We start from the raw sequence: 27,237 nt of genomic DNA, 5'->3' as shown, positions 1-27,237 counted from the left end.
GAACTAAACTAGACATAAACATGAACATGACTAAAACATGGCTAAACATAAACATGGCTTGACATAAGCTAGACTTGGCATGGCTTAAACAAAACAACAAAGTTACACTTACAAACAATACTTGACAATAGATAATGACAAACATGAGGGCTTATACAGACAGACATGGGTAACAAGACAACCAATGAACAGACAGAACTATATAAAGATATAAAGACTAATAACCTAAAACCAATGACAAACTAGAACTAATAACAAAGTAATTAAACAATGAACCAATGAAAACAAGACACATGAACATGTGAAACATGAAATCACATGACAATGAACCACAAGACAAGAACCAGGAACTAGACATTTCAAAATAAAAGACATTAAAACATGAACCAACAGAATAAACATGAACACACACATTAAACATTACAGTTATACTGTATTGCATAAACACCCATAGATAGACGAACAGTAATTCCTTTACACTTTAAACCTGCATATTCATTCACACATACACAGTAAGAATGTACATAAATGTTACATTCATTATTGTTATGTAAAGTTATCACATTGTATTACTCTAAGAAGAAAACAGACCCCATCTTCCAAATGGCAAATTAATTTAACCTTTAATTAAAGAGAACAGACTAATTTACTTGTGGTGGTACTGAGATTTAGCATACTTCAACAATTTACAGTCACTTGAATTAAGCCTAAAAAACATTTTTGTGGTAACACATGGACTGCAGCATTCATGGACGAGAGTGAGTCCAAGCATTTTATAGGCCTATAATGTGTCATGCAGAGCTTGTTCATATACAAACTATATCTGAGAAGCTAGCAATAGGACTTATGGAAGTATATATTGTGATGCCATGCATGATTCTGCATGTGTAATATGTAAATATAGACACTTTTATGACTAGACCCTTGGGCTGTTTTTTTTTTTTTTTTTGGTGTGTATTTCCGAGAGGTTTGGCCTTGGGAGAGTCCCCTGGCCTGAGGACTGTAAAGCTGGGTTGTTTTTGTGGTTATAAAAGTGGGAGATTATACTGATTCCATCATGAACAAAGACTATTAAGTTAGACAGTTCTGAGTAATGATTTCGTTTTCTCTTCTATTTCAGTGACAATAGCACTGAAATGCACAGCCAACACAGAGGAAACTTGAAGAGACTTGGGTGAAGATAATGAGTTAAAAACAGTGAACAAGAGAAATGGTGCATGCATTTTTCCCCCAATAAAATAATTTTGTAGAACTATAAATCACTATACAGTTAACCATTAAACTTTAAAGGGATAGTTCACCATTTACTCATCCTCATACATTCCAGATGTATATGAATTTCGTCTGCAGAACACAAAAGATTTTTAGAAGAATATTTAAGCACTGTAGGTCCACACAATACAAGTGAAAGGGTGCCAAAATTTTGACACTCCAAAAAGCACATAAAGGCAGCATATAAGTTATCCATTCGAATCCAGTGGATAAACCATATCTTCAGAAGTGATATGATAAGTGTGGGTGAGAAACCAATCAATATTTAAGTCTAAGTTTGCCAGAAATTCCTCTTCCTGCCAAATAGTTGGCGATATGCATAAAAAATGTAAATAAACAAAAACACAACAAGAATGTGAAAGTTCAAGATCACTCAGATCATTAGGATCACATCAGCTAGAAATACCAAGGGTTCACTCTAAGCAAGGAGAGTCTGCTTTTAGCTATTATGCCAGCCGCAGCTGGAACCAGCTTCCAGAAGAGATCAGATGTGCTCCTACAGTAGTCACATTCAAATCCAGACTCAAAACACATCTGTTTAGCTGTGCATTTACTGAATGAGCACTGTGCCACTGTGTGTCCGACAGTTTGTACTTTATTTTATTTTATTCTAAACGGTTTCAATTATTCTTATTTTTTTATTCTTATTTTAATCTCTTCTATGTAAAGCACTTTGAATTACCATTGTGTATGAAATGTGCTATATAAATAAACTTGCCTTGCCTTGCCTAAAGTGGAGATTTACTGAACAAGGAGGAGAATTTGTAAAAATGTACATAAATAATGATCTGTTTCTCACCCACACTTATCAAAAAGTTTCTGAAGACATTGATCAAACCACTGGATTCATAAGGATTACTGTTATGCTGATTTAATTTTTGGAGCATCAAAATGTTTGCACCCATTCACTTGCATTGAATGGGCCTACAGAGCTGAAACATTCTTCTAAAAACCTTCATTTGATTTCTGTTGAAGAAAGTAAGTAACACATGCGGGATGGCATATGGGTGAGTAAATGATGAGTGAATTTTCCTTTCTGGGTGAACTATTCCTATAAAAACGTTTTATTTCAGCCATTATATTGTATGAGCTCTAGATAAAAATCTACGTTATTAACAGAAATTGCTTGACCTTCCAAAAGAGTTTCGGTTCTGCTATTTTACAGCTTAAAAAAAAAATGATGATCCATCTATTAACCAAATTACAGCTGTCAATGTTTGTGGAAAAAATGGTTAACTCACAAACTTGTAGCACCTAAGTCAAAATCTGGTCCTTGTCAAATACTCCAGCCTGGTTTCCTTACATCTTTTTTTTTTTTTTTTACCCCAAAACGTTTTGTTGAAATAAAACCTTTGATCAAAGTTAACACTGCTTTTATTTTGACTGTTGATGTCAGCTGATGCAGAAGCAGGTGGTGCTTTACTTTGGGGGAATACTTATCAAAACACATTTTCCAAAAAGACAGTGTAAATATATTGTCGGTCAGCCATGCAGTTCTTTGATGTATCCATCGTATTATCTTCACAGCAGTCATGATCCAAAATATGGTGACATCACTTCCTGTCCAGTGACAGTCTCACTAAGGTCAGTATAAAATTTAAATGGTACATACACAAAGGACATTGCCTACAAATCCATGAAAGTATTTTGACACCTGCATATGCTTAAGGGTCAAGAATAACCACTTTGATAGTTTGGGCTAATTGCCTAATATTTTGGAATAGTTGTAATATTAATGAATCATGTGTGTCGAGTTATTTACAGCAGTTTCACAGATGTTTTTATTTTTAGAGTCCCACTGAGCAGTACAATTATTTAACAGTTGGACAGGCGAATAACTACAGTAGCCTACAACTTCCAACAGGGGGCAATAATGTCCCAATTTCATTGACAGATGTTTAAAGGAATGTATAAAAATATATATTATGCTATTATTTACCCCGTCTCACACTCATGTCCAAAGCCAGGGACACAACAAATACATGTTGGTAAATATCTAAGCTGTTATTTTCTTTCAGAAGAATTGGAATATAGCACATTTGCTACTTAAATGGTGCACTTTTTTTTTTTTTTGGTCATTTTAATGATCAACAACCCCAGTTCCCATTAATATTTGTTGTATAGAGAACAGCAGTTTTGACATTATGCAAAATGTCTCAGTTTGTGTTCAACAGAAGAAAAACATAATACGAGTTTGGATCTACATGTGGGTGAGTAAATTATGACAATAAAAATGTTTGGTTGAACTTACCCTTAAATATTGTAAATAAGTATGTAATCTTTAAGAAAAGGTCATAGCATAGTTACAAGCAAAAACTGCGGGTTAATCGATCAATCAGAAAAATAATATAACAAGTTTTCTACTTAAAACAAATGTCTAGCAACTGTTTTTTATGGCAAGTTAAAATGTGATATTTAATCAACTGGGTAAATTCAAAATTGCTTTATTGTTTTGAAATTTTTTAAATAAATATTATAAACAAGATTAAAACAGCACAAAACAAAACAAGACACGTTAAAACTGCCGGACCTCTGTGAGAAAAAGATACAGGCACTTTTTTAGACGGCCCTTCAGGACCGTACCAGGTAACTCGGTTCACAAAGGGCAAAAATATATCACAGTCCAAAAATAAACATACACTGAAAAGCATTTTGTCATAGTAGTCATACTTAAATCCCCCAAAAACTCCCACAAAAAAACCCCAACAGAGGCAAACATACACTCGTACATAAAAACCACACTCAACTAGTCAGATATTCCTGTCATCCCAAGAATGCCAAATGGCCACCAACACGACAGGGAAGTGGGCAAATTATACACCGTCAGTCCGCTGGTATTACTGTACATAACCCATTGAATTATTAAATTAACTGAAGATTTGATCCACAAGTGTTTAGTGAAGTAGGAGACAAACAACTGTATTACAGTTACAAGTACTCACCCATATCATGTATACATGCGGATAAAAGGTAGTTAAATGCATGTCAGTCAAAATAAACCCCAGCTTAGTCCATAGAATCAACTAGTCATATTGACAGTATATAAACATACTTATAAAAGAGGCATTAGGAATTTGTATGTTAAAAAAATACAGAAAAAATTAGGCATGAGCTGTAAAGCCCAAGCAAGAAAACAAATTGTCCATCTATTTCATCACAGCTCAACCACAGTCTTCTAACACAGTCCCAGTCATCCATTCATTTTAGATGTTTAGGTGTAGGACCTTTGGTGTCTGTTTCATGGTAGTAGTTTTGCTCCCAAGCCAGAATTTTCTGGTCTAGCTTTACATGACTCGAGACAATATATTTTATCGGACATAACCTGTTTTACAGTTCTGAATTTGGTCAACAGGTTAAGTCCAATCAGCTAGGATCCAGATTAGCTCAGATTTGATCTACAAAAAGTCCTGGTTATTTTCATTCTAATCCATCCTTTCACATCATGCACATTTTAAAAGAGAGTATATCTCTGGGTCACATGTAAAAGCTTGGCATATAACTATCAGACCTCGCTGATGGGCAGATCCCCACTATCCAGATCAAGTTGCTGCGATGGAGCGTCAAGCATCCCAAAGCTGCTGCGTCGTCGCCAAGGTGATTCGTGAGTTACTTGGAGAGGCGGGTTTCTTGCAGTGACAGGCGGGCATGTGGGCGGGGCTGGGGCAGCAGGCTCATGAAGTGCTCGCTGTCCCAGGCCAGGCCTCGTGGGACCACGGGATTCTGGGTGGGCTGACATGGCATGGCTGGGCGTCCAGAGGGTGTTGTGACCCGGGTGCTGGCGGTAGAAACAGGAGCTGCCAACATTGTGCTCCTAAACGGGGAGAGGGAGAGATGGAGAGGATACAACTGAAACTTATTCAATTAGTCAAGTCTATATACAAGAGGTTCAGGACAACTGTTCAAATTTCAGCAAGATTAAAAGGTACAGTTGTGAGAAAAGACAGATGTACTACATGAAAGCATTAAGACTAATGCAATAAAGATTAAGAGCAGTCTCAGTTGTGGGTAAAAACATCCGAGAAACGTTTAAGGAGTTTTGGATGAATACAACAGTAGAAGGTGAGAGGTACCAGAGACTAGATCCAGCAGAGCACCAGATTAGAAGTGTTAGCGTTCAGTGAGCACAGCTACAGTATCCCCATCACTGGAAAACACGGCATGAAAGAATGTGAGAAGAAGAGGGAGGTATAAGGTCGGAGAAGGAAAGAATGATGAATGAGAAAAAGAAAGAGGGACAAAGCAAGACAGAGAAAGCATGAATGAAAGAAAAAACACAAGAATTAAAAAGTTAGGAACAAAGCACAAAGATTGGTTAGAGAAAGGTTAGACCTGCATTCTTAAGGCCAAATTATACTTAGCACGACCACATTGTTGATCGCTCCACACACAGTATGAGTGACATAAATTGCATCATAATACAGTCCGTGCACAGGCCAGATTTTCTTGACTTGTGGACGCGGTTATCGTCGGTGCGCATCGTAGGCGTATGAGCCGGCCATTAACTCTTCTAAAAGAGTATTACAGAAAAGTAGTAGAGGGCATGTGTCAAAAGCATTCATATTTGCTCGAGATCAGAAGGGTATACTCACAAAGGCAACGTGGTCGAACAGGCAAAACGAAGTATACCTGGGCCTTTAGGGTTCATTCCCAGAGGACATGTTCTTGTGTTCAAAACCGCTAGACTCAGTGGAAAAGAGTACAAAGTAGGGGTCTCAAGACACGTTTTAAAAAGATTTTAACTTCTTTTACCTTGACAAGGTGACGTAAAAACTTGGTGATCATGGCATGAGATGCATCAATGCAAAAACGTGAACAACGAGACATGAAGACTAAACAGTCAAAGAATAGATGCAAAAACTTGTTAATTCATTGTGTGTAGTTATAAATAATAAATAAGCACAATAAAACATATCCTAGATCGTAATATAGACTTATCTCTAGTACCATCTGAGCAATTCAAGCTTTAAATACCACCTGTATTAAGCGAACCTCCAGCTGTATAACGGGCAGATGTACAGACAGAACAAACTGCATTCAGGCCCTGTCCCAATACCCATACATAAGTGTGCGTGCACATGGCATCAAATTTGCAAGTCTGTCCTATGTCTAAAACATGTCAAAGCTCAGTGCAATTAACCCACACTGAGTCCACACTAGCCCAAATACTGCTTTGGAGCAGTCTTTCAGGCAAAGTGTATCCCAGAGGTCATTGCATTCAGGAGCCCACATCCTGCTTCCAAGCGAAGTACCACCAGCAACAGCACAAGATGAGAACGCGTTCTTGCATTCAAACAATACTGGACGGAGAGCAATAGAGTGCAACAGACTGGTTCCCAAAGTAAAATCTCATAATTTTTTTCCATAGACTAATTGATCATAAGACTTCAACAATAACTTATAAACCTTAAAAGTCAGTCCTACCTTGAGCTCTGAGGTTGTTCTTCAATGATATATGCTTCCGTTGAAGCCATCCATTTGCGATATTTCAACATCATTGTTTAAAAATTGTGTTTGATAGCGGAATTCATGATAAACAACTACATTACCCGTTGACAACAAAGCCTGCGAAACGTGCCTCGGACTGACTGCCCACTCCCATGAAGTACTGTAAATGACATTAAGGGTGAAGAGACATCGACTCAATAAACTACATTTCCATTTGTAATGTGATGAGGAGGAGGAGCGTGGCCGGTAATGAATCAGATGATCAGCGGGAGAGTGAGATAAAGGGGAGCTGGAGATGTTCGAAAGAGAGAGACGCATGTGGCCATGCTGCATGTGTTTATGTTTGTTTTACGTTGAGTTTGACATTAAAACTTTACATTTACTGTTCAGCCGGTTCCGCCCCCTCCTTGCCCGTCCTTTTAACTTCAGTGGTGCTGAAACACAGGAGGGAGGAAGGATGCGCTGTCGCAGAGTCCGCGCCACTGCTATCTACCAAAGGAGCAGCCGCGGCCATCCGCTTGCAGAAGGAGGGGGTCGTTGCTGGCTGCCGAGAGCCGGAAGAACCTGACGCGTCCTTAGACAAGAGCTTATAATAAATCTATCTTGGAGAAATTGAAGAATTCAATTGCAAAATTGATTTCTGTGGAATGTAGTCCAATGATAGGCTCTACTGTAGGTTCAATACTATGAAAATAAACAATATATTGCCTTCTAAAGCCAATATATTTATCTAAACTTTTTGTATTCACTTATGACTGTTTTGCTCATCTGTCACTATAAAGTAGTTTTAGTTATCCAAATTATTCTATTTATATTTTCTATGTATAATGATTCAATATTTATAATTATATCTATTTATAATTATTTAATCATTATACATAGAATTATTGCTATTTGAGGGGCTTTTTCAGCAAATATTTATATGTGCGAATAATTGTGATTAATTAAATATTTTCATCAATTGACAGCCTTAACTGACACCTATTGGTGTCAATTTTCACACATTGGTCGGCTATGAACTCACTCCCTGTTTGCCATTATGTGGCTGTGTTTAGGCATGTTGTGGTGTGTTCACACTCTGCACTTGAGGTCCTGCAATCCATTTTTTTTTTAATTAACTTTTTAATGAGGATAAAATGACTCCACCTGTAATATTGTATTGCCAGTTTGAGGACTGATAAACAACAGAAGAAATATAAAACATTTAATTCTTTAACCAGTTTGAGTCCTCCAAAGTGTCCACAACGTTTTACTAAATGATTGTGTGAGAAAGTGCAGACACAATTATACAGACTAACTTTTCCAAAAATTGAGGCCCTAATGTCAGAGTTTATGGCACAAGACAAACATCTTCCCGATGTTACATACATCAAAATGCAAAAAGAAAAAAAAAAAAGAAAAAAGCATGTGTAACCACATCATTATACTGTACATACAACTCAAACATCCATCAAAAACAAACTAATTTAAAACTGTGAATGTTAAACTGTGATTCTGTGAGGTTCCGAAATAATGTGCAAAATACCTTAGAAATAGTTTAGTAGGGAAAGTGAACGTTCAAAGTCAACAAATTAAAAATGAACCCTATTAACTTACACGACACAACATTCAACTTAAAACATTAAACTTGCGCATTCTAGGTCATATTGTGAATGATCCTTCAGTGCACGTATTTCCAGAGAAACAAACAAAAAAAAAAAAAAAGGTTTGTAATCATTCATACAAAATGTAATAACTTGCTAAGCTTCAGAAGCAAATTTCCATTTTGGCTTATGCCATTTCAAGTTGACTTTAATTGATAATAGATTAGAGCATAATTTAATTTAAACACAATGTGGAAAAACTTCATGAACTACATTACTATATAATAAATAGACACAGATGTGCTGAAAACAATGTTTGAAACACGAGAAACAGCGTTTTGAGTGTGTAGTGGGAGACTGCAGTGGGCTGGCAGAAAGGCAAAAGCATTAGAAATCGAGAAGAGCCCCAATATTAACCGTTAGTTCAAAGGAAAGAGCCACTCAGTGTTGAGAATAAAAAGATGAGAAAAAAAAACAAGAAGAGAATTAGCAGGCAAACTTGAGGTCAGCAGAAAATTTAGTGTATAAAAGGTAATAAAATTAGCGTATTCAATTTCAACTAGATTTGTATTATTATCAGGGCTGTCGATTTAACGCATTAATAACGTGCGATTACGCAATGCTTTCCTGAGAAATGCAAAATTGTAGAACCACCCGTTTACTCCAGAGGGCAGTAAGTGAAATTTCAGCTGTGTGAGCAACACAGTTTATTACAGTGAACAAAACATTAACGACCTTTCAGCGGACACACAACACAAACAAGCGTTACGTTCTTGCATTCAAAACACTTGAAAGAGTGCAAATGCGAACTAAGGGATTTCAAGATGTGTTTAAAGATAGAGTATTAAACTATATTTAACATGACACAGTGACCTAAACATTTTACTTTTATGACGCAACACACCCGAGACGCGACAAGCATGTCTGACCCAGGTCCTATGGTCTTTACCTCACAAATATTTAATTACCAACGAGGTTAAGGAGGTGTCCTTTAAACTGTTTTTACCCAGTCAATCTTTATTTAAGAAACATGCTCCCTGAAATAGATCCACTTTGCTCCTTCTCTAATGCTGTAGATGAATTTGTCCCTCACCTTTTTTGGGAATGTGTCCACGCTGCAGTATTTTGGGGAAAATTTTGTTTGTTTGTACGTACCACTATTTTAACTAGTTTTTCTTTGCTTTATAAAGATGTTTTATTTGGTTTTCACAGTTTTGATAACTTAGGTTAATATTTTCTGATTAATCGATTTATTTTTCTTGCCAAGTTTTTTATACATAAGTGTAAATTTATGTCTATAAAGCCCCTATTTGCACTTTTTGGTAAAGACTTAAAATATTATTTAAATAGTCTTTGTACCTCCAAACAACTCCAAAGCATTGAAAACCATTGCATGTTCATGTAATGAATATAATGTCTTGGTATTATTGTAATATATCTGTAGTATTGTGTACTATGTACTCCTGGCTTGTTTCTAAAAAAATAAAAAAATGTCTGACGCAGGAGTACATTTTCGGGTCCTCAAACAAGCCCTCATAATAAATCTCAAACTGATTGACAAATTCACTTGTGTAATGGATTGCTGTGAACTGTATGCCAATGATTGACTTATGATCAATAATATGGTAGTAAACAATACATTGAAATATATACATATACATATATATATATATATATATATATACACACATTGAAATATATATATACATTGAAATATATATATATACACATTGAAATATACAGTGAGGAAAATAAGTATTTGAACACCCTGCTATTTTGCAAGTTCTCCCACTTGGAAATCATGGAGGGGTCTGAAATTGTCATCGTAGGTGCATGTCCACTGTGAGAGACATAATCTAAAAAAAAAAATCCAGAAATCACAATGTATGATTTTTAACTATTTATTTGTATGATACAGCTGCAAATAAGTATTTGAACACCTGTCTATCAGCTAGAATTCTGACCCTCAAAGACCTGTTAGTCTGCCTTTAAAATGTCCACCTCCACTCCATTTATTATCCTAAATTAGATGCACGTGTTTGAGGTCGTTAGCTGCATAAAGACACCTGTCCACCCCATATAATCAGTAAGAATCCAACTACTAACATGGCCAAGACCAAAGAGCTGTCCAAAGATACTAGAGACAAAATTGTACACCTCCACAAGGCTGGAAAGGGCTATGGGGAAATTGCCAAGCAGCTTGGTGAAAAAAGGTCCACTGTTGGAGCAATCATTAGAAAATGGAAGAAGCTAAACATGACTGTCAATCTCCCTCGGACTGGGGCTCCATGCAAGATCTCACCTCGTGGGGTCTCAATGATCCTAAGAAAGGTGAGAAATCAGCCCAGAACTACACGGGAGGAGCTGGTCAATGACCTGAAAAGAGCTGGGACCACCGTTTCCAAGGTTACTGTTGGTAATACACTAAGACGTCATGGTTTGAAATCATGCATGGCACGGAAGGTTCCCCTGCTTAAACCAGCACATGTCAAGGCCCGTCTTAAGTTTGCCAATGACCATTTGGATGATCCAGAGGAGTCCTGGGAGAAAGTCATGTGGTCAGATGAGACCAAAATAGACATTTTTGGTCATAATTCCACTAACCGTGTTTGGAGGAAGAAGAATGATGAGTACCATCCCAAGAACACCATCCCTACTGTGAAGCATGGGGGTGGTAGCATCATGCTTTGTGGGTGTTTTTCTGCACATGGGACAGGGCGACTGCACTGTATTAAGGAGAGGATGACCGGGGCCATGTATTGCGAGATTTTGGGGAACAACCTCCTTCCCTCAGTTAGAGCATTGAAGATGGGTCGAGGCTGGGTCTTCCAACATGACAATGACCCGAAGCACACAGCCAGGATAACAAAGGAGTGGCTCTGTAAGAAGCATATCAAGGTTCTGGCGTGGCCTAGCCAGTCTCCAGACCTAAACCCAGTGGAGAATCTTTGGAGGGAGCTCAAACTCCATGTTTCTCAGCGACAGCCCAGAAACCTTATTGATCTAGAGAAGATCTGTGTGGAGGAGTGGGCCAAAATCCCTCCTGCAGTGTGTGCAAACCTGGTGAAAAACTACAGGAAACGTTTGACCTCTGTAATTGCAAACAAAGGCTACTGTACCAAATATTAACATTGATTTTCTCAGGTGTTCAAATACTTATTTGCAGCTGTATCATACAAATAAATAGTTAAAAAAATCATACATTGTGATTTCTGGATTTTTTTTTTAGATTATGTCTCTCACAGTGGACATGCACCTACGATGACAATTTCAGACCCCTCCATGATTTCGAAGTGGGAGAACTTGCAAAATAGCAGGGTGTTCAAATACTTATTTTCCTCACTGTATATATACATTGAAATATATATATATATATATATATATATATATATATATATATATATATATATATATATATATTTCAATGTGTAATATATATATATATATATATATATATATATATATATATATATATTTCAATGTGTAATATATATATTTCAATGTGTAATATATATATATATATATATATATATATATATATATATATATTTCAATGTGTAATATATATATATATATATATATATATATATATATATATATATTTCAATGTGTAATATATATATTTCAATGTGTAATATATATATATATATATTTCAATGTGTAATATATATATATATATATATATATATATATATATATATATTTCAATGTATATATATATATATTTCAATGTATATATTTCAATGTATATATATATATATATTTCAATGTGTATATATATATATATTTCAATGTGTATATATCTATATATATATATATATATATATATATATATATATATATATATATATTACACATTGAAATATATATATATATATATATATATATATTACACATTGAAATATATATATATATACACACAATTAATATTTAAAGATAACCATGTTTTACATCATTATATATTGAATTATTGTTACATGAGGGGCTTTCTCAGCAAATATTTGTATATGCGATTAATTAATCGGGACACCAGGTAATTAATTAGATTAAAAATTTGTATCGATTGACAGCCCTAATTATTATTAATGTTTGTGTAAAGTTTGCTATTTTGAAAAAGCAAAGTGGAAAAATTAAGCTAGGTATATCAACGTGGTGTGTGTATGTGCATTAGAGGCTCCTCTAAAGCGAAGCGGAGAAGATGGGAAAAGGGCAGGTCAAGGGTCTGAGCTCACATACGTGTTGCCTTGAGTGACGCGTGGTGTGTACCTCTGAATACATGGGCTTGAATGCCTTCTTGCCTGACGCATCTGAAACAACAGTGCAGAGCTAGGTTAGAGGAAGAATAAGAGAGATAAAGAAAGAGTAGGAAAGAACAGGAGAGATACAGTGTACCCAGAAAGTATATGGATGCTTAAGCCACACATAATGTATGTCATTGCTCTAGATAAAAAAAAACTGGCAGAGTGGCATCTGGAAAGATATGATCCTAAACCATTTCCCTTTACTTTTCTAAGCCATTTTTGCATATACTAACCGGTCATTGTTAGTGGATGGCAGTTCCCTTCAAGTTTACGCAGGTGTCCTAGCAGAGTAACCAAAAGTGTAGTTCATTGCATTAAATATGGACATGTTCTACTATGTTTGACTAGCAGAATACCTTTGAATACACAGTCTTAATTTTGAATGACATATGTGCAGTATTGTTGTCAAACGCAAAATATTCATGCGTTTTTGAGTGTCGTCTAACGGCACATTCCGGGTTCAATACAGTTAAGCTGCATTGACAGCATTTGTGGCATAATGTTGATACAACAAAAATGTATTTCGACTCATTTTCTTTAAGTTACAGTAAGGCACTTACAATAAAAGTGAATGAGGAACATTTTTAAAGGGATTAAAATGGCAGAAATGTGACATTTATAATTTTATAAAAGCACTTAAATTAATTCTACTGTTAAAACTTGTGTACTATTTGAGCTGTTAAGTTGTTTAATTATTCATTTTTATGGATGCTTTAGGGTTTTACGGCATTACGTCATGGCAACAAAGCTTTGAAATAACTTTGGATTTAACGTTACAAAAAAAGGTAAGCAAGCGATTTATCACACCCATTCACTTCGATTGCAAGTGCCTCATTGTAACCCAGATTTTTGCTTCATTTTTTTTAAGAAACTGATTTTTTACATAATCAACATTATGCCACAAATGCTGTCGATTGAGCTTAACTTTTATTGAACCCGGAATATTCCTTTAAATAGTATATGTGTATACTGTGTGTAGGGAGAAAGCATGAGAGATAGAAATGTATAAGAGACAGATTTTGGCCCACATGTTAAACGTGAAATAACACTTAACGCATTACCAATCTCAAGCCCAAACCACTGCAGTCAGGTTATTAGAGTCAGTTCACTCCCGTGAGTAGCACGCATGTGTGTCAGAAGGAGATAGATGTTGTGCAGATAAACTACTGTGGTTTAAAAAAAGCAAAGAATAAAAAATAAAATACAGCTGCACCAGCACATTTCACATGTTCTCAGCTCATGAATTCCTCTCCATTGTTTTGCTCACAGGCGAGCAGGAGTGATTACCTGTTTTTGGATACATGTGTGCCTAGGTTAACATGTTATGTGTGTGTGTATATGCTAGCTGATATAATTGTGTGTGTACATACAGTGGTTGCGGACCGGCCTGGGCCCCTCTGAGCCACTATGGCTCCTGAAATGGCCTTGATCCAGCTGTGCATCTCCTCTGGACTATCAGCCTGAAACAGAATGATATAAATAGATTTAAATTAATGGAATAGTTCACCCAAAAATTAAAATTCTCTCATCATTTACTCGCCCTCCTGATATCCTAGGTGTGTATGACTTTCTTTCTTCAGCAGAACACATTTGAAGCAAAATAGAAAAATATCTTAACTCTATAGGTTCTTAAAATGCAAGTAGATGGTGATTTGACCTTTGAAACTCCAAAAAGACCAGATAGTCAGCATAAACTTCATCCATACTGACTCCATGCATTAAATTAATGTCTTTTAAAGTGACACGATCACTTTTGGTGTGAAAAAAAAATAAAATATTCAAGTTCTTTTTAAGTATAATCCAGCACTTATGGTAAGTTTCACAAGAGGGTGGAGTTCACGCGGTCTCTCATGTGATGTATTCGTGTTGCCATGTTACGGACGTAATCTCACGTTCTCCACTTGGCTGAGACATCCAGGATAAGCACACAAACACACTACTGTGAGTAAAGAAACCGATAAATACAGATCTAATCCAAAATCATCTAAGCTTCTGTACAGCGTTCCTCCTCCTCACTTGTAAACAGCACTGCTCTTCCATGTGTGTCTCACATGCAATGCGATTAAGTCACACGTATATAGTGCTGCTGACTGGAAGGATAATGTACGAGTTAAAAAAAAGGACTTAAATATTGATCTTTTTCACACCAAAAGCAATCATGTCAGTTTGAATCCATTCTTTTAACAGATGGAGTCAGTATGGATGATGTTTATCCTGACTATCTGTTCTTTTTGAAGTTTAAAAAAGTCAAATCACAATCCACTTGCATTTTAAAGGTGCTGGAAGCGATTTTAGCCATTCTGGAACATTAATGCACTAAACCGTTGTAGTGGCCACAACCCCCCTTTCCAAATCACTGCCCCCAAAGATGCCTTGAGACCAAGGAGCTTTAATTGAGACCGACTCAAGAGCAGAAGCCGTTGTAAATCACAACAGTATAGCAAAACATGTTTCAGATAAATTTTTTTATAGATCTGAAACAAGGACTAAAAACAAAATGTGCAAAAACTATATATTTTAGTTCCAGTTCAGAAGTTCTACAGCCTCCTTTCCAAAAGGTTACCGGTTAGCACAAAATAAAATAATGGTTAATAACATTCTTTTTATTATGACAGTACTCTGCTGGGTGGGTGAAATAGCAATTGCAGTGATGCTAGATCTAGCAAGAGAAACAAGGAACCTGGTCTGGAATAACAAGCCCAAATATAAGCCACTAGCCTCACCAAAATAAGTGAAGAAAAAAAAAGCAGTTCATTTTTAATGTTGTGGATTTATTGGCATAGAAATCATAACAAGCAGTTAACCAACAGTAAATATAATTGTATTTACAGATCTGCTTACGAGTCAAAACCTGGCAGCATCAAATCTGTATTAATGCATCATATCTAACAATAATTCAATGAAGACTTGGAAACACCTGAGAAATTTACTTTTTACCTGTAATAATGTTTTCCTTGTACCTGGATTAGCTGTGCATGCACATGTAGTAATTATACAGAGTTGTAAAAAAGGTCTTCATTCACATCCATAACGGGCGATTAGTCAAAGTAGTGCAGCAGTTTCCTTCATGATCGAAGCACATTTTTTATTTTTTTCAGGCAACATAATGTGTAGTTCACTAGTTTTACTGTGATAAACACTTTGGCCATTAGTTTCATGAAAAAATTATCTGAGAAAATTTTACAATTTATAACCAGTTACAAGCATTTACAAATAAAGCTTTCCCTCGAGAACAACTGAAAATCAGTTTGTTTCCGGTTTAAGGTTATGTTCTGCTAAAAATTTAGTCCTTAGTGATCAGCTTCAACAACAAGATTGAGTAAGCGCAACATGACTGACAGGCAGAAAGCATCATGGACCGTGGCCCGCAGAGATATTTTTGTTTGCTGTTTACAGAATCTAGAGCGGACACAGAGACTCGTGAGATATCTCAGGACATTTATTTCATAAATATCTTTCAGGTAGTAGAAACATTTTCTGCATACCTTTCCATGAAGAGAAAAAAAAAAAAAAAAAAAAAGGATCTTTCTGGACTTACTGAGCCAAAATATTTTTCAAATTTTCTTCAAATGTGTTCTGGTGAAGAAAGAACATTGTATTCATCTGGGATACCATGAGGGTGAGCAAATGATGAGGCTTTTCATTTTTGGGTGAACTATCCCTTTAATGGGATTTTTTTCACCCACTTAATTGTCCACCAGGGCGAACACTAATGCATGCCAGGACATCTCACCTGGACATAAAATGTTCTGGAGGATGTGACGACTTCAAAGAGGTTGTCTCGCATCATTATTTCACTGAAAATGCAAAGTAAAAAAAAAAATCTGATTATTTATCAGATAATTTTATAATATAACAAGAACATCTTATTGGCTGAAATTCTACACTTGTTTTGTACCCGTGTTTGCAATCCTGCACCTTATGGACCTCCTTCAGAAGAATAACCCGCAAAGGCTCCCGCTCCTGAAAGAAAAAGGATGAGAGAAAGAGAAACAAATAAAAAGGTAGTCTCATAGAGCCAGATCTATGACTAGTGGTACAAGTGTGGTCCATTTTGGAGGTAAATCTTGCCAATATAGACATACTCATCTGAGTATGTGAAAAAAAATAAAAATAAAACTGTGGTTGTTTTACATTCATGGTACTCAACAGGTGGTCCGCAGGCCACATCTGGCCTGTGTATCACAGATTACATTTTTTAAAGAACCACACTTTTACAAGAATCTTGCTATATCTCTTCAGTATTTATGTTTTAGTTTTTTTTCTTGTTAATACATGTGTCCATGATGTATTAAATAGCATATAGCATTGTGTGCTTGCCTAATTAACATAAAAAAATCTATTACAAAATTGTAATTAAAAAAAAGATAGAGTGCAGCTCCCAAGGCTAAAGGGACTTTAGCTTTTTGCTTTCTGGCCCCACAGATTTCCAAAGTTGAGTACCCCTGGTTTACATGAATGGGTGAGTAAATGTGAAATCGATGATCCATAGATACAAAACAAATTATAGACAATCATGGAAGCTAATTCAAATAATGGTGCAACAATTACAATTATTTCACGGACATTCAGTAACTCAGTAAACAAAGTATAATAGTTCTGATCAAGCACAACATGTTTACTTGTTACAAATTGCCTCAAACAAAACACCTGACTATATTTAAATAAATAATGCCATTAATCTCACAAACTTTGCCAAACCCAGCAACTAGATTTTCATATGAAAGCAAAAATCACACAACTGGCAGATGCTTGGAATTTCACAGGAAGAGTGCTCTTCATGTTGAGACAGAGTGCTGGTATTTGCTTTATCTTTTGTTCAGATTTGAATAATAAAAAAAGAAGAACACTAGTGCAAAGAATAACTAGAACTAATCTGATCTTGCTTTCATAAAACAGCAGTCTGACACCATCTGGCATAAGATGTCTTCTCCAATAAATAAATCTAGGCCTATCTGCTAACTCTTTTACATTTTGTTGCTCTTAAATTGTATAGTGCAGCCATTAAAACTAAACTGAAAATCAAGAATGCTGGTGTGGATGCTGATGCTGTAATGAGAAGCAACCAACCAATACAAAATAACAGAAATTATTACTGCATAAGGGAAGAATTAATGTCAACATACCTGTTCAGACTTAAAGTAACTCATGGAGTTCTGCTCCAAAACAAAATATCTCCGTTTCCAGTTCTTCATCTGATAGAAGAAAACAGTGACCTGGAATTAATTCTCTCCAGTAGTCACCAAAAGCATCATAGAATCCATTTTTCATGACATTGATTTTACACATATGCCAAAAGGATATTTTTATTATCTTTATTTTTGGGGGATTCTTTATATTTTTGCAGTCTTGAACATACTCAGACCTGGTACCACAAGACACTCAGACTCACCAGAGCGCCCTGTTTGACACAGTATCCTGCTTTTATCACAGTCTGATCTTGTGCTGCTCTGGTGTGCATATAGGGTGGATGGTTATGAGTCTTCCTCAAGTTCACTTTCTCTGCTCCAACACTGTGACAGCCCTCCCCATCCTGCTGAAAAAGAGAGAATGAGAGAAATCATTATATATATATATATATATACACATTGAGAAAATCTTTGGGTAAAATTTCAAAAAGCTACATTTGCATAAATTGAAATATTTTCATTTCCATTGTGACATTTTCATGACAAGAACTTTTCCCCACAAAAAACATTTCTACTATAATCCAGATGTTTAACTCGAGTTTGTTTGTAATTTCTATTATTCTCAATGATGATTCTAATGAACATAATATCGGGTTTTTTCATATTACAGTAAAAATGCACTATAATATAATTTTTTATATTTAAAATCATCATAAAGACAATAAAACAAACATAACCATTAGTTTTTAAATACTTTACCATTTCAATAATATTTCATCATTTTTCACATTACAGTTGAAAATTAGATAATAATTATTATGGTAATAAGAATTTGGGTGGGCTAAAAATGTGCTTAATTGTCACAACTTGATGTGAAATGAAATGTAAATTTAACCTTAAAAGGTCCTCTAATTGGCTCATTACCAATGAAAGTACCTGTGTCTGTGTGACGACAGCCACTCCTCCAATAATCTCGGTCCTGTATGGGCCCTGTTTCTTGTTGCCATTAGCAGCCAACATTTGACCATCAGGGTGGACACCATCAGAGGACTTAGGAACCTGAGAGAGAGAGAGAGAGAGAGAGAGAGAGAGAGAGAATGTAAAGAAAATGCAAAGAGCAAGAGAGACCGTGAGGAAGAGTATAAGAGATAGAACATACAGGTGAAACTCGAAAAATTAGAATATCGTGCAAAAGTTCATTAATTTCAGTAATTCAACTTAAAAGGTGAAACTAATATATTATATAGACTCATTACAAGCAAAGTAAGATATTTCAAGTCTTTATTTGATATAAGTTTGATGATTATGGCTTACAGCTTATGAAAACCCCAAATTCAGAATCTCAGAATATTAGAATATTACATGAAATCAATAAAAAAAAAAAAGGATTTTAAATACAGAAATGTCGGCCCTCTGAAAAGTATAATCATGCATATGTACTCAGTACTTGGTTTGGGCCCCTTTTGCATTAATTACTGCCTCAATGCGGCGTGGCACTGCTGAGGTGTTATGGAAGGCAAGGCAAGGCAAGTTTATTTATATAGCACATTTCATACACAATGGTAATTCAAAGTGCTTTACATAGAAGAGATTAAAATAATAATAAAAAAAATAAGAATAATTGAAACAGTTGAGAATAAAATAAAATAAAATAAAGTACAAACAGTCGAACACACAGTGGCACAGTGCTCATTCAGTAAATGCACAGCTAAACAGATGTGTTTTGAGTCTGGATTTGAATGTGACTAATGTAGGAGCACATCTGATCTCTTCTGGAAGCTGGTTCCAGCTGCGGCTGGCATAATAGCTAAAAGCAGACTCTCCTTGCTTAGAGTGAACCCTTGGTATTTCTAGCTGATGTGATCCTAATGATCTGAGTGATCTGTTGGGTTTATATTCAGTGAGCATATCTGCAATATATTGAGGTCCTAGCCCATTGAGTGATTTATATACCAGTAATAATACTTTAAAATCAATCCTAAATGTAACTGGGAGCCAGTGTAAAGACCTGAGGACTGGTGTGATATGTTCATATTTTCTGGTTCTGCTCAGAATCCTGGCAGCAGCGTTCTGTATGAGCTGCAACTGTCTTATGGTCTTTTGGGAAGGCCAGTGAGGAGTCCATTACAATAATCCACCCTGCTGGTGATGAAGGCATGCACAAGTTTCTCTAGGTCTTGACTGGAAACAAAGCATCTAATTCTTGCAATATTTTTCAGATGATAGTATGCTGATTTAGTTATTGCTTTGACATGACTACTGAAACTAAGGTCTGACTCTAGAGACACACCAAGATTCCTGACTTGATTTTTAGTTGTTTGACCCCTAGCGTCAAGTTATGCATTCACCTTGAGAACGTCATCTTTGTTTCCAAACACAATGACTTCAGTTTTGTCTTTGTTTAACTGAAGAAAGTTTTGGCACATCCAACTGTTTAATTCATCAATGCATTGGCACAGAGAGTCAATGGGGCTGTAATCGTTAGGTGATAGGGCTAAGTAGATCTGTGTGTCGTCTGCATAGCTGTGGTAAGCAATTTGGTTCTTTCTCATTATTTGGCTCATTGGGAGCATATACAGGTTGAATAGGAGTGGCGCAAGAATTGAGCCTTGAAGAACTCCGCATGTCATGGACGTCCACTCAGACTTATGGTCTCCTATACTCACATAATAACCTCTCCCTTCTAAGTATGACCTGAACCATTTTAGGACCATCCCAGAAAGCCCCACCCAGTTTTCGAGCCTGTCAAGAAGTATGTTGTGATCAACAGTGTCAAATGCAGCACTGAGGTCGATTAGTACCAGTACTGATAATTTGCCTGTATCAGTATTTAAGCTGAATATCGTTTATTATCTTTATGAGCTGTCTCTGTGCTGTGATGCGATCGGAAACCAGACTGAAAATTGTCAAAGTATCCATTTGAGTTCAAGAATTTGTTCAGCTGATTGAAGACAACTTTTTCAATGATCTTTCCTATGAAAGGCAGATTTGAGATCGGTCTATAGTTGCTTAATATGGTCTTATCCAGATTGCTCTTTTTCAAGAGGGGCTTGACAACTGCAGTTTTCAGGGAGTTTGGAAAACTCCCAGAGAGAAGTGAGGAGTTTATCACTTCTAGAAGATCTGCTTTTAAACAGTTGAACACACTTTTGAAAAAAGATGTGGGAAGTGCATCAAGGGCGCAGGTTGATGTTTTAAGGTGCTGTACGGTTTCTTCCAAGATTTTGCCATCAATTTCTTTGAAATCAGACAAAGTAACTACTTTCTCAGGTTGTGGTTTGATTTGCCTGACCCCAGCACAACTCAAGGTTGTGCTGATCACCTTTCTGATATTATTGATTTTTTCAGAGAAGAAAGAAGCAAACTCACTGCACTTGCTGTCTGAGAGCATTTCACTGGGAATCTGGCTTGGGGGGTTTGTCAGTCTCTCTACAGTCACAAAAAGAGTGCGTGTGTTGTTTAAGTTGCTGTTTATAATATTCGAGAAGAAAGTCTGTCTAGCTTTGCCTAGTTCCATATTAAAAGCATGGACGCTGTCTTTGTAGATGTTATAATGGACTACAAGTTTTGTCTTCCGCCACATGCGCTCTGCTTTTCTGCATTGTCTTTTCATATTTTGCCCTGTTGTTGAGTTTCTCCAAGGTGCTTTTTGTCTGCCACTCTTCTTCCTGACTTTCACAGGAGCAATATCATCAATTACACTTTTAACTTTTGAGTTAAAAGAATCAAGGAGTAAATCAACAGAGTCAGCAGATATACTTGATGTTAAAGATATAGCCTTCATAAATAGTACACTAGTGTTCTCATTTAAGCATCTCTTCTTGACAGACACAGATCTAGCTTCAATGGCAGGAGAGATCAATATATCAAAGAAAATACAGAAATGATCAGACAGTGCTACATCCTTAATAACAATCGATGAAATGTTTAGACCCTTACTGATAAGTAAATCTAGAGTGTGTCCATGATTGTGTGTGGGTCCATGTACATGCTGAGTCAGATCAAAAGTTTTTAAAACAGTTATGATTTCTTTTGTCATATTGTTTTCTGCATTATCTATGTGAATGTTAAAGTCTCCAGCAATGGCAAAACAGTCAAACTCTGAGGTAATTGTTGATAACAGTTCTGTAAAGTCCTCAGCAAAGGCTGGAGAGTATTTTGGAGGCCTGTAAATAATGATAAGTAAAATGCGTGGAGCACCTTTTAACACATATAATATTCGAAAGACGGGTAATTCCCAAATGATGTTTGCTTACATTGATAGACATCTTTAAACAGAGCAGCTAAACCCCCACCTCTACCTTCTCTGCAGACACTCAAATAAGTAAAGTTAGGAGGGGATGTTTCATTAAGGACTGTTGCACTACAGCTGTCTTCTAGCCAAGTTTCATTTAGAAACATAAAATCCAGGTTGTATGTGCTTATTAAGTCATTGACTATAAGTGATTTATTTTTAAGTGAGCGGATGTTTAAAAGTGCTAACTTAACAGTTTTTGTCCCCACAGCAATCTTAGTTTGGCGTGTAATAGGCACCAGATTAGATGGGTTTGCTGAATGGCTTTTGAAGGCCTTAGACTTTCTATGATGTAATCGAACAGCAATAGAGAAAGATACAGGCACACTGGGTTCCCGCTTGTTTTGTAAACATTTGAGAAAGTTACTGTTATCATAGCGGGACCCAACACATATCACTGAGAGCTGGTATCAGTTGTTTTTGGTTCACCTCGAGCAGATGGAGGAGGGTGTGAGCCCTGGCGTTGTGGCAGAGGTCGAAGAGCTCTCACAGGAGGAGGGGAGGGCGAGCTGGGCCCGCAGGTGCTTGAGGGGCCTGACGTTTTTGCTTGATATCTGGGGGCTTGCAGCAAAAGAGTGGGATAGTTTGGTTCCAGCATACACCAGTTCTTCCATTTTCTCTGAGAAACACAGATGTGGAGATGCTGGAGAGAGGGATAACGTGTCTGGTGAGAGGGGCTGTAATATGCTGTCCTGGTTTCCCTGGATGTTTTCCAGAAAGTCGTCCTTGGGTGCTGAATCTTGGAGCAGTTCTAATATGTCACAGTCTGTCTGTGGTGAACTTTGTGGGCAGGGCTCAGATGAGAGTGTCCATGAGCAGAAATTGTTGTGGCTGAGTGGTGTTATCATTGTCCTTGTGTGATTTGTCAACTGCATGTCCATTCAGGTGCTGAAGTGAAGTCCTGTGGTCATTCATACTGTGTCCAGGTGTGTGTGTGCCATTCAGATTGAGTGGATTGGCACACACTGCAGAAGAATGATTGAGGGAGAAGTAGATATTGTCCTTTAGCACTCTTGAACCAAGTTTGTTTGGGTGGTGGCCATCCTGTCGAAACAGTTGCCTCTGACTCCAGAAAAGATTGAAGTTGTCAATGAAGTTAACTCCCTTTATATTGCAGGTTTTTGCAGCCATGTATTAAGCCCAAGCAACCGTGAAAACCTGTTTGTTCCTCTTGCTGGAAGTGGTCCACTGATGAATGTTTGAACTTTCAGTCTTTTAAGTGTTTCAAAAAGTTCATTGAAATCCTTCTTAAGGAATTCTGATTGCTCTTTATGAATATCATTCTTCCCCACATGAATGATGAGTCGATTTGCAGTCTTATGTTTCATCAGAATGTTCTGAAGTTCCCTGTTTACATCCGAGGTTGTTGCTTGTGGAAGGCAGCATGTAGTAGTATCCCTGCTGGTAATGTTTCTGATTATGGAGTCACCCACTATCAGAGTCCTGGGCCCAGCCAAGATGCTTCAATAGCGGCCTTCAGCTCTTCTGCATTGTTTGGTCTCATGTCTCTCATCTTTCTCTTGGCAATGCCAGGAGAGAGGTCAGGCGAGTTTTCTGGCCAATCAAGCACAGTAATACCATGGTCATTGAACCAGGTTTTGGTACTTTTGGCAGTGTGGGCAGGTGCCAAGTCCTGCTGGAAAATGAAGTCAGCATCTCCATAAAGCTTGTCTGCTGAAGGAAGCATTGAAGTGCTCTAAAATGTCCCGGTAGACGGCTGCGTTGACTCTGGACTTAATAAAGCACAGTGGACCAACACCAGCCGATGACATGGCTCCCCAAACCAACACAGACTGTGGAAACTTCACACTGGACTTCAAGCATCTTGGATTGTGTGCCTCTCCATTCTTCCTCCAGACTCTGGGACCTTGGTTTCCAAATGAGATGCAAAATTTGCTCTCATCAGAAAAGAGGACTTTGGACCACTGAGCAACAGACCAGTTCTTTTTTCTTTAGCCCAGGTAAGACGTTTGACATTTGAAGCCCATGTCCAGGACCCGTCTGTGTGTGGTGGCTCTTGATGCAGTAACTCCAGCCTCAGTCCACTCCTTGTGAAGCTCCCCACACATTTGAATGGCCGTTTCCTGACAATCCTCTCCAGGCTACGGTCATCCCTGCTGCTTGTGCACCTTTTTCTTCCACACTTTTCCCTTCCACTTAACTTTCTATTAATGTGCTTTGATACAGCACTTTAAGAACATCCAACTTCTTTTGCAATTACCTTTTGAGGCTTTCCCTCCTTGTTGAGGGTGTCAATGATGGTTTTCTGCACAACTGTCAGGTCAGCAGTCTTCCCCATGATTGTGAATTCAACTGAACCAGACTGAGAGACCATTTAAAGGCTCAGGAACCCTTTGCAGGTGTTTTGGATTAATTAGCTGATTAGAGTGTGACACTTTGAGCCTACAATACTGAACCTTTTCACAATATTCTAATTTTCTGAGATTCTGAATTTGGAGTTTTCATCAGCTGTAATCCATAATCATCAAAATGATAACAAATAAAGACTTGAAATACCTTACTTTGCTTGTAATGAGTCTATATAATATATTAGTTTCACCTTTTAAGTTGAATTACTGAAATTAATGAACTTTTGCACGATATTCTAATTTTTCGAGTTTCACCTGTATATGCTGTGACAGTCAAACAAACAACATTTTCTATTCAGTAAGTCTGCAGATGATTCAAGCAGTTCATAGCTAAACGTTTGGGTTCAGTTCGGTGTAGATTAATTAGCATTTGTCTGTAAATGTGATACCCCTCTTAATATAAATTAGATTTCACAAATATCAAGTTTGCAACAGTCCTCATTATCTCACTATTTTATAATCATCTCTATGTACTAACTAACTAGAGGTAGGGGATAGAAGTCAAATGAATAACTGCAATATTCTTGAATTTTGTATTCAATAATGATGCTGTATATATCATGTTACATACATTTATGAAAAGTAATAAGAAAAATCTATATACAATTTGTATTTTTTTTTTTGTAAAATTCATGTCCAAAGTAATGGCCTTTTCAAATTAGCACATGCATTCCATACCATGCGGCTTTTGCATAACCACAATATAGACTTCTACCTTACCGGTAGAAATTTGAACCGGTTTATCTCTAATAAATCACTTGCACATGTGACTATATTTCACTCCATGGGACTAAAACAACCACTAGCTAGCCACTGGCTAGCAACCTTAAGAGTAAAGCAGGTGAAGAAGAATTAAGCACCGCAATCCTTTTGCTGAATAAAAAGCTGATGATTGGCTAAAAGACCAGTGTAATGCACTTAGAAGGTATAATTATTGCAAAACTTGAGTGCTTGTGGCTGACAGAAGTGGAACCCGATATGGTCTTTTGCTGTTGTAACCCATCCACCTCAAGGTTCGAGATGTTGTGCATTCGGAGATGCTATTCTGCTCATTACAATTGTACACAGATGGGTTATCCGAGTTACCGTAGCCTTACTGTCAACTCGAACCAATCAGGCCATTCTCCGTTGACCTCTCTCTTCAACAAGGCGTTTCCTTAAACAGAACTGCCACTCACTGGATGTTTTTTGTACCATTCTAAGTAAACACTAGAGACTATCGTGCATGAAAATTCCAGGAGATCAGCAGTTACAGAAATACTCAAACCAGCCCGTATGGCACAAACATTTTTAATCATGCCATGGTCTAAATCAATTAGATAATTGTTTTCCCCACTCTGATGGTTGATGTGAACAATAACTAAAGCTCCTGACACGTATCTGCGTGATTTTATGCATTGCACTGTTGCCACACGTTTGGCTGATTACATAAATCACATGCATATGTAGGTGTACAGGCGTACTTAATAAAGTGGTTGAGGAGTGTAAATGAATACTTTATATTTATATATGAAGATGTTCCCTTCTCGATTTGCTTAATATCTTTTTTTAGTTCTCAGTTGCATTATGTATTCATGTCATCAAACCTCTGGTGAGTAAAAACAAAAATGAACTAGCCAATGGCATTTCTTTATCCAACATGTCCATAGATGGTCCGTAGATGGTTGTAATAACCCAACGTTTTTTTATTTTTGTATAGAGTCACAGCTGTTATGCAGCAGAAACGCTGTCAGTGTGAAAGCACAACACAAGCCTTGTGTTGCCTCCTTATGTCTATGGTGTGAAACAAGCCTTTCTCAAAAACAGCTTATTGTGAAGCCTTCAATCCATAAGCCCACACTCCAAGTCTCTCTGGCATACAGTGAGAGAGTTCCTGCCATTGCTTGTGTAAGTGTGGCATGTGGATATTAGTGATGCATAGAGTTAGAGTAAGAATAGAGGAGAAACAGAGCCACTTGTAGAGTACAAGTGTGTGGGAGGACATTCTGAAGTGGTGATGACCCAGAGGTGAGGATCATTCAAACAATACAACTTCCCATCAGTCATCCAAGTGACTCACACATGAAAAAAAGCCATCAGGATGAGAAACTGACAGGACAGGGTTTTTTTGAGAAACTTTTAACTTCCTGTGTGTGCGACTCAACATGTAATCACAGAGGGGAAAAAGAGAGAACTCCAATATGGAAACAGTCATAATGAGTGCAGGAAAGTTTCTGACTGCTATTCAGCAAAGTACTTTTTTGTTTGGCATACTTCAACCTGCATTACTTACATACATGCATGACAGAGAACGTAAATCATAATTTACTTGTCAGAAAACATGTATGCAGCGTAACTCAAATTCCCTGAATGGCTTAATCTTTACATGTTCCTCTATGTGTATTAGTCTTGATCATCAGATTAGCATTGTGAGTTTGTTAATAGCTAGATAACTAATTCAAACCACCCAGGATCATAAGAACAAAAGCTTGAAAGAGAACTGAAATAGCATTTATTTGCATGCAATGAAAAGAATATATGGGTGTTTTTATATTTACATTTACATTTATGCATTTGGCAGACGCTTTTATCCAAAGCGACTTACAGTGCACCTATTACAGGGACAGTCCCCCCGGAGCAACCTGGCGTTAAGTGCCTTGCTCAAGGGCCCAACAGTGGCATCTTGGTGGTGCTGGGGCTTGAACCCCTGACCTTCTGGTCAGTAACCCTGAGCCTCAACCACTGAGCCACCACTTTGAAGTTAAACTACTATGCTATAACATTTGAAAATATGCACTTTTCAGCAAGTGCCTAAAATTTTGCACAGTACTGTACGCGTTTGTATACATTTACGCCTGTGTGTTT

The 27,237-nt window shown here is 37.0% G+C and overlaps 1 protein-coding gene across 6 annotated transcripts in view; it reads right to left on the bottom strand.

The window, feature by feature from the left end:
* Nucleotides 1-3,700: 3,700 nt before the first annotated feature.
* The window catches only part of LOC127662522 (pleckstrin homology domain-containing family A member 1-like), a 45,127-nt gene continuing 21,590 nt past the window's right edge, over nt 3,701-27,237 (bottom strand). For 2 of the 6 annotated variants that reach the window (XM_052153737.1, XM_052153739.1), the window contains exons 6-12: nt 18,667-18,789; nt 17,994-18,137; nt 17,728-17,796; nt 16,500-16,564; nt 16,335-16,398; nt 13,972-14,061; nt 3,701-5,083 (exon numbers count right to left, since the gene is read on the bottom strand). In XM_052153737.1, the coding sequence (XP_052009697.1) occupies nt 4,775-5,083; nt 13,972-14,061; nt 16,335-16,398; nt 16,500-16,564; nt 17,728-17,796; nt 17,994-18,137; nt 18,667-18,789 (864 nt within the window). In that variant the 3' untranslated portion in view covers nt 3,701-4,774. Of the gene's footprint in view, nt 5,084-12,536; nt 12,608-12,834; nt 12,883-13,971; nt 14,062-16,334; nt 16,399-16,499; nt 16,565-17,727; nt 17,797-17,993; nt 18,138-18,666; nt 18,790-27,237 lie in introns of all 6 variants that reach the window. The other 4 variants (XR_007972894.1, XM_052153741.1, XM_052153742.1 and 1 more) reach the window with 4 other exon arrangements.

This window comes from Xyrauchen texanus, chromosome 22, assembly GCF_025860055.1.
Source record: "Xyrauchen texanus isolate HMW12.3.18 chromosome 22, RBS_HiC_50CHRs, whole genome shotgun sequence".
Classification (NCBI taxonomy): domain Eukaryota; kingdom Metazoa; phylum Chordata; class Actinopteri; order Cypriniformes; family Catostomidae; genus Xyrauchen; species Xyrauchen texanus.
Note: the sequence above shows the minus strand (reverse complement) of the source record. Positions and strands in the feature narration are given on the sequence as shown.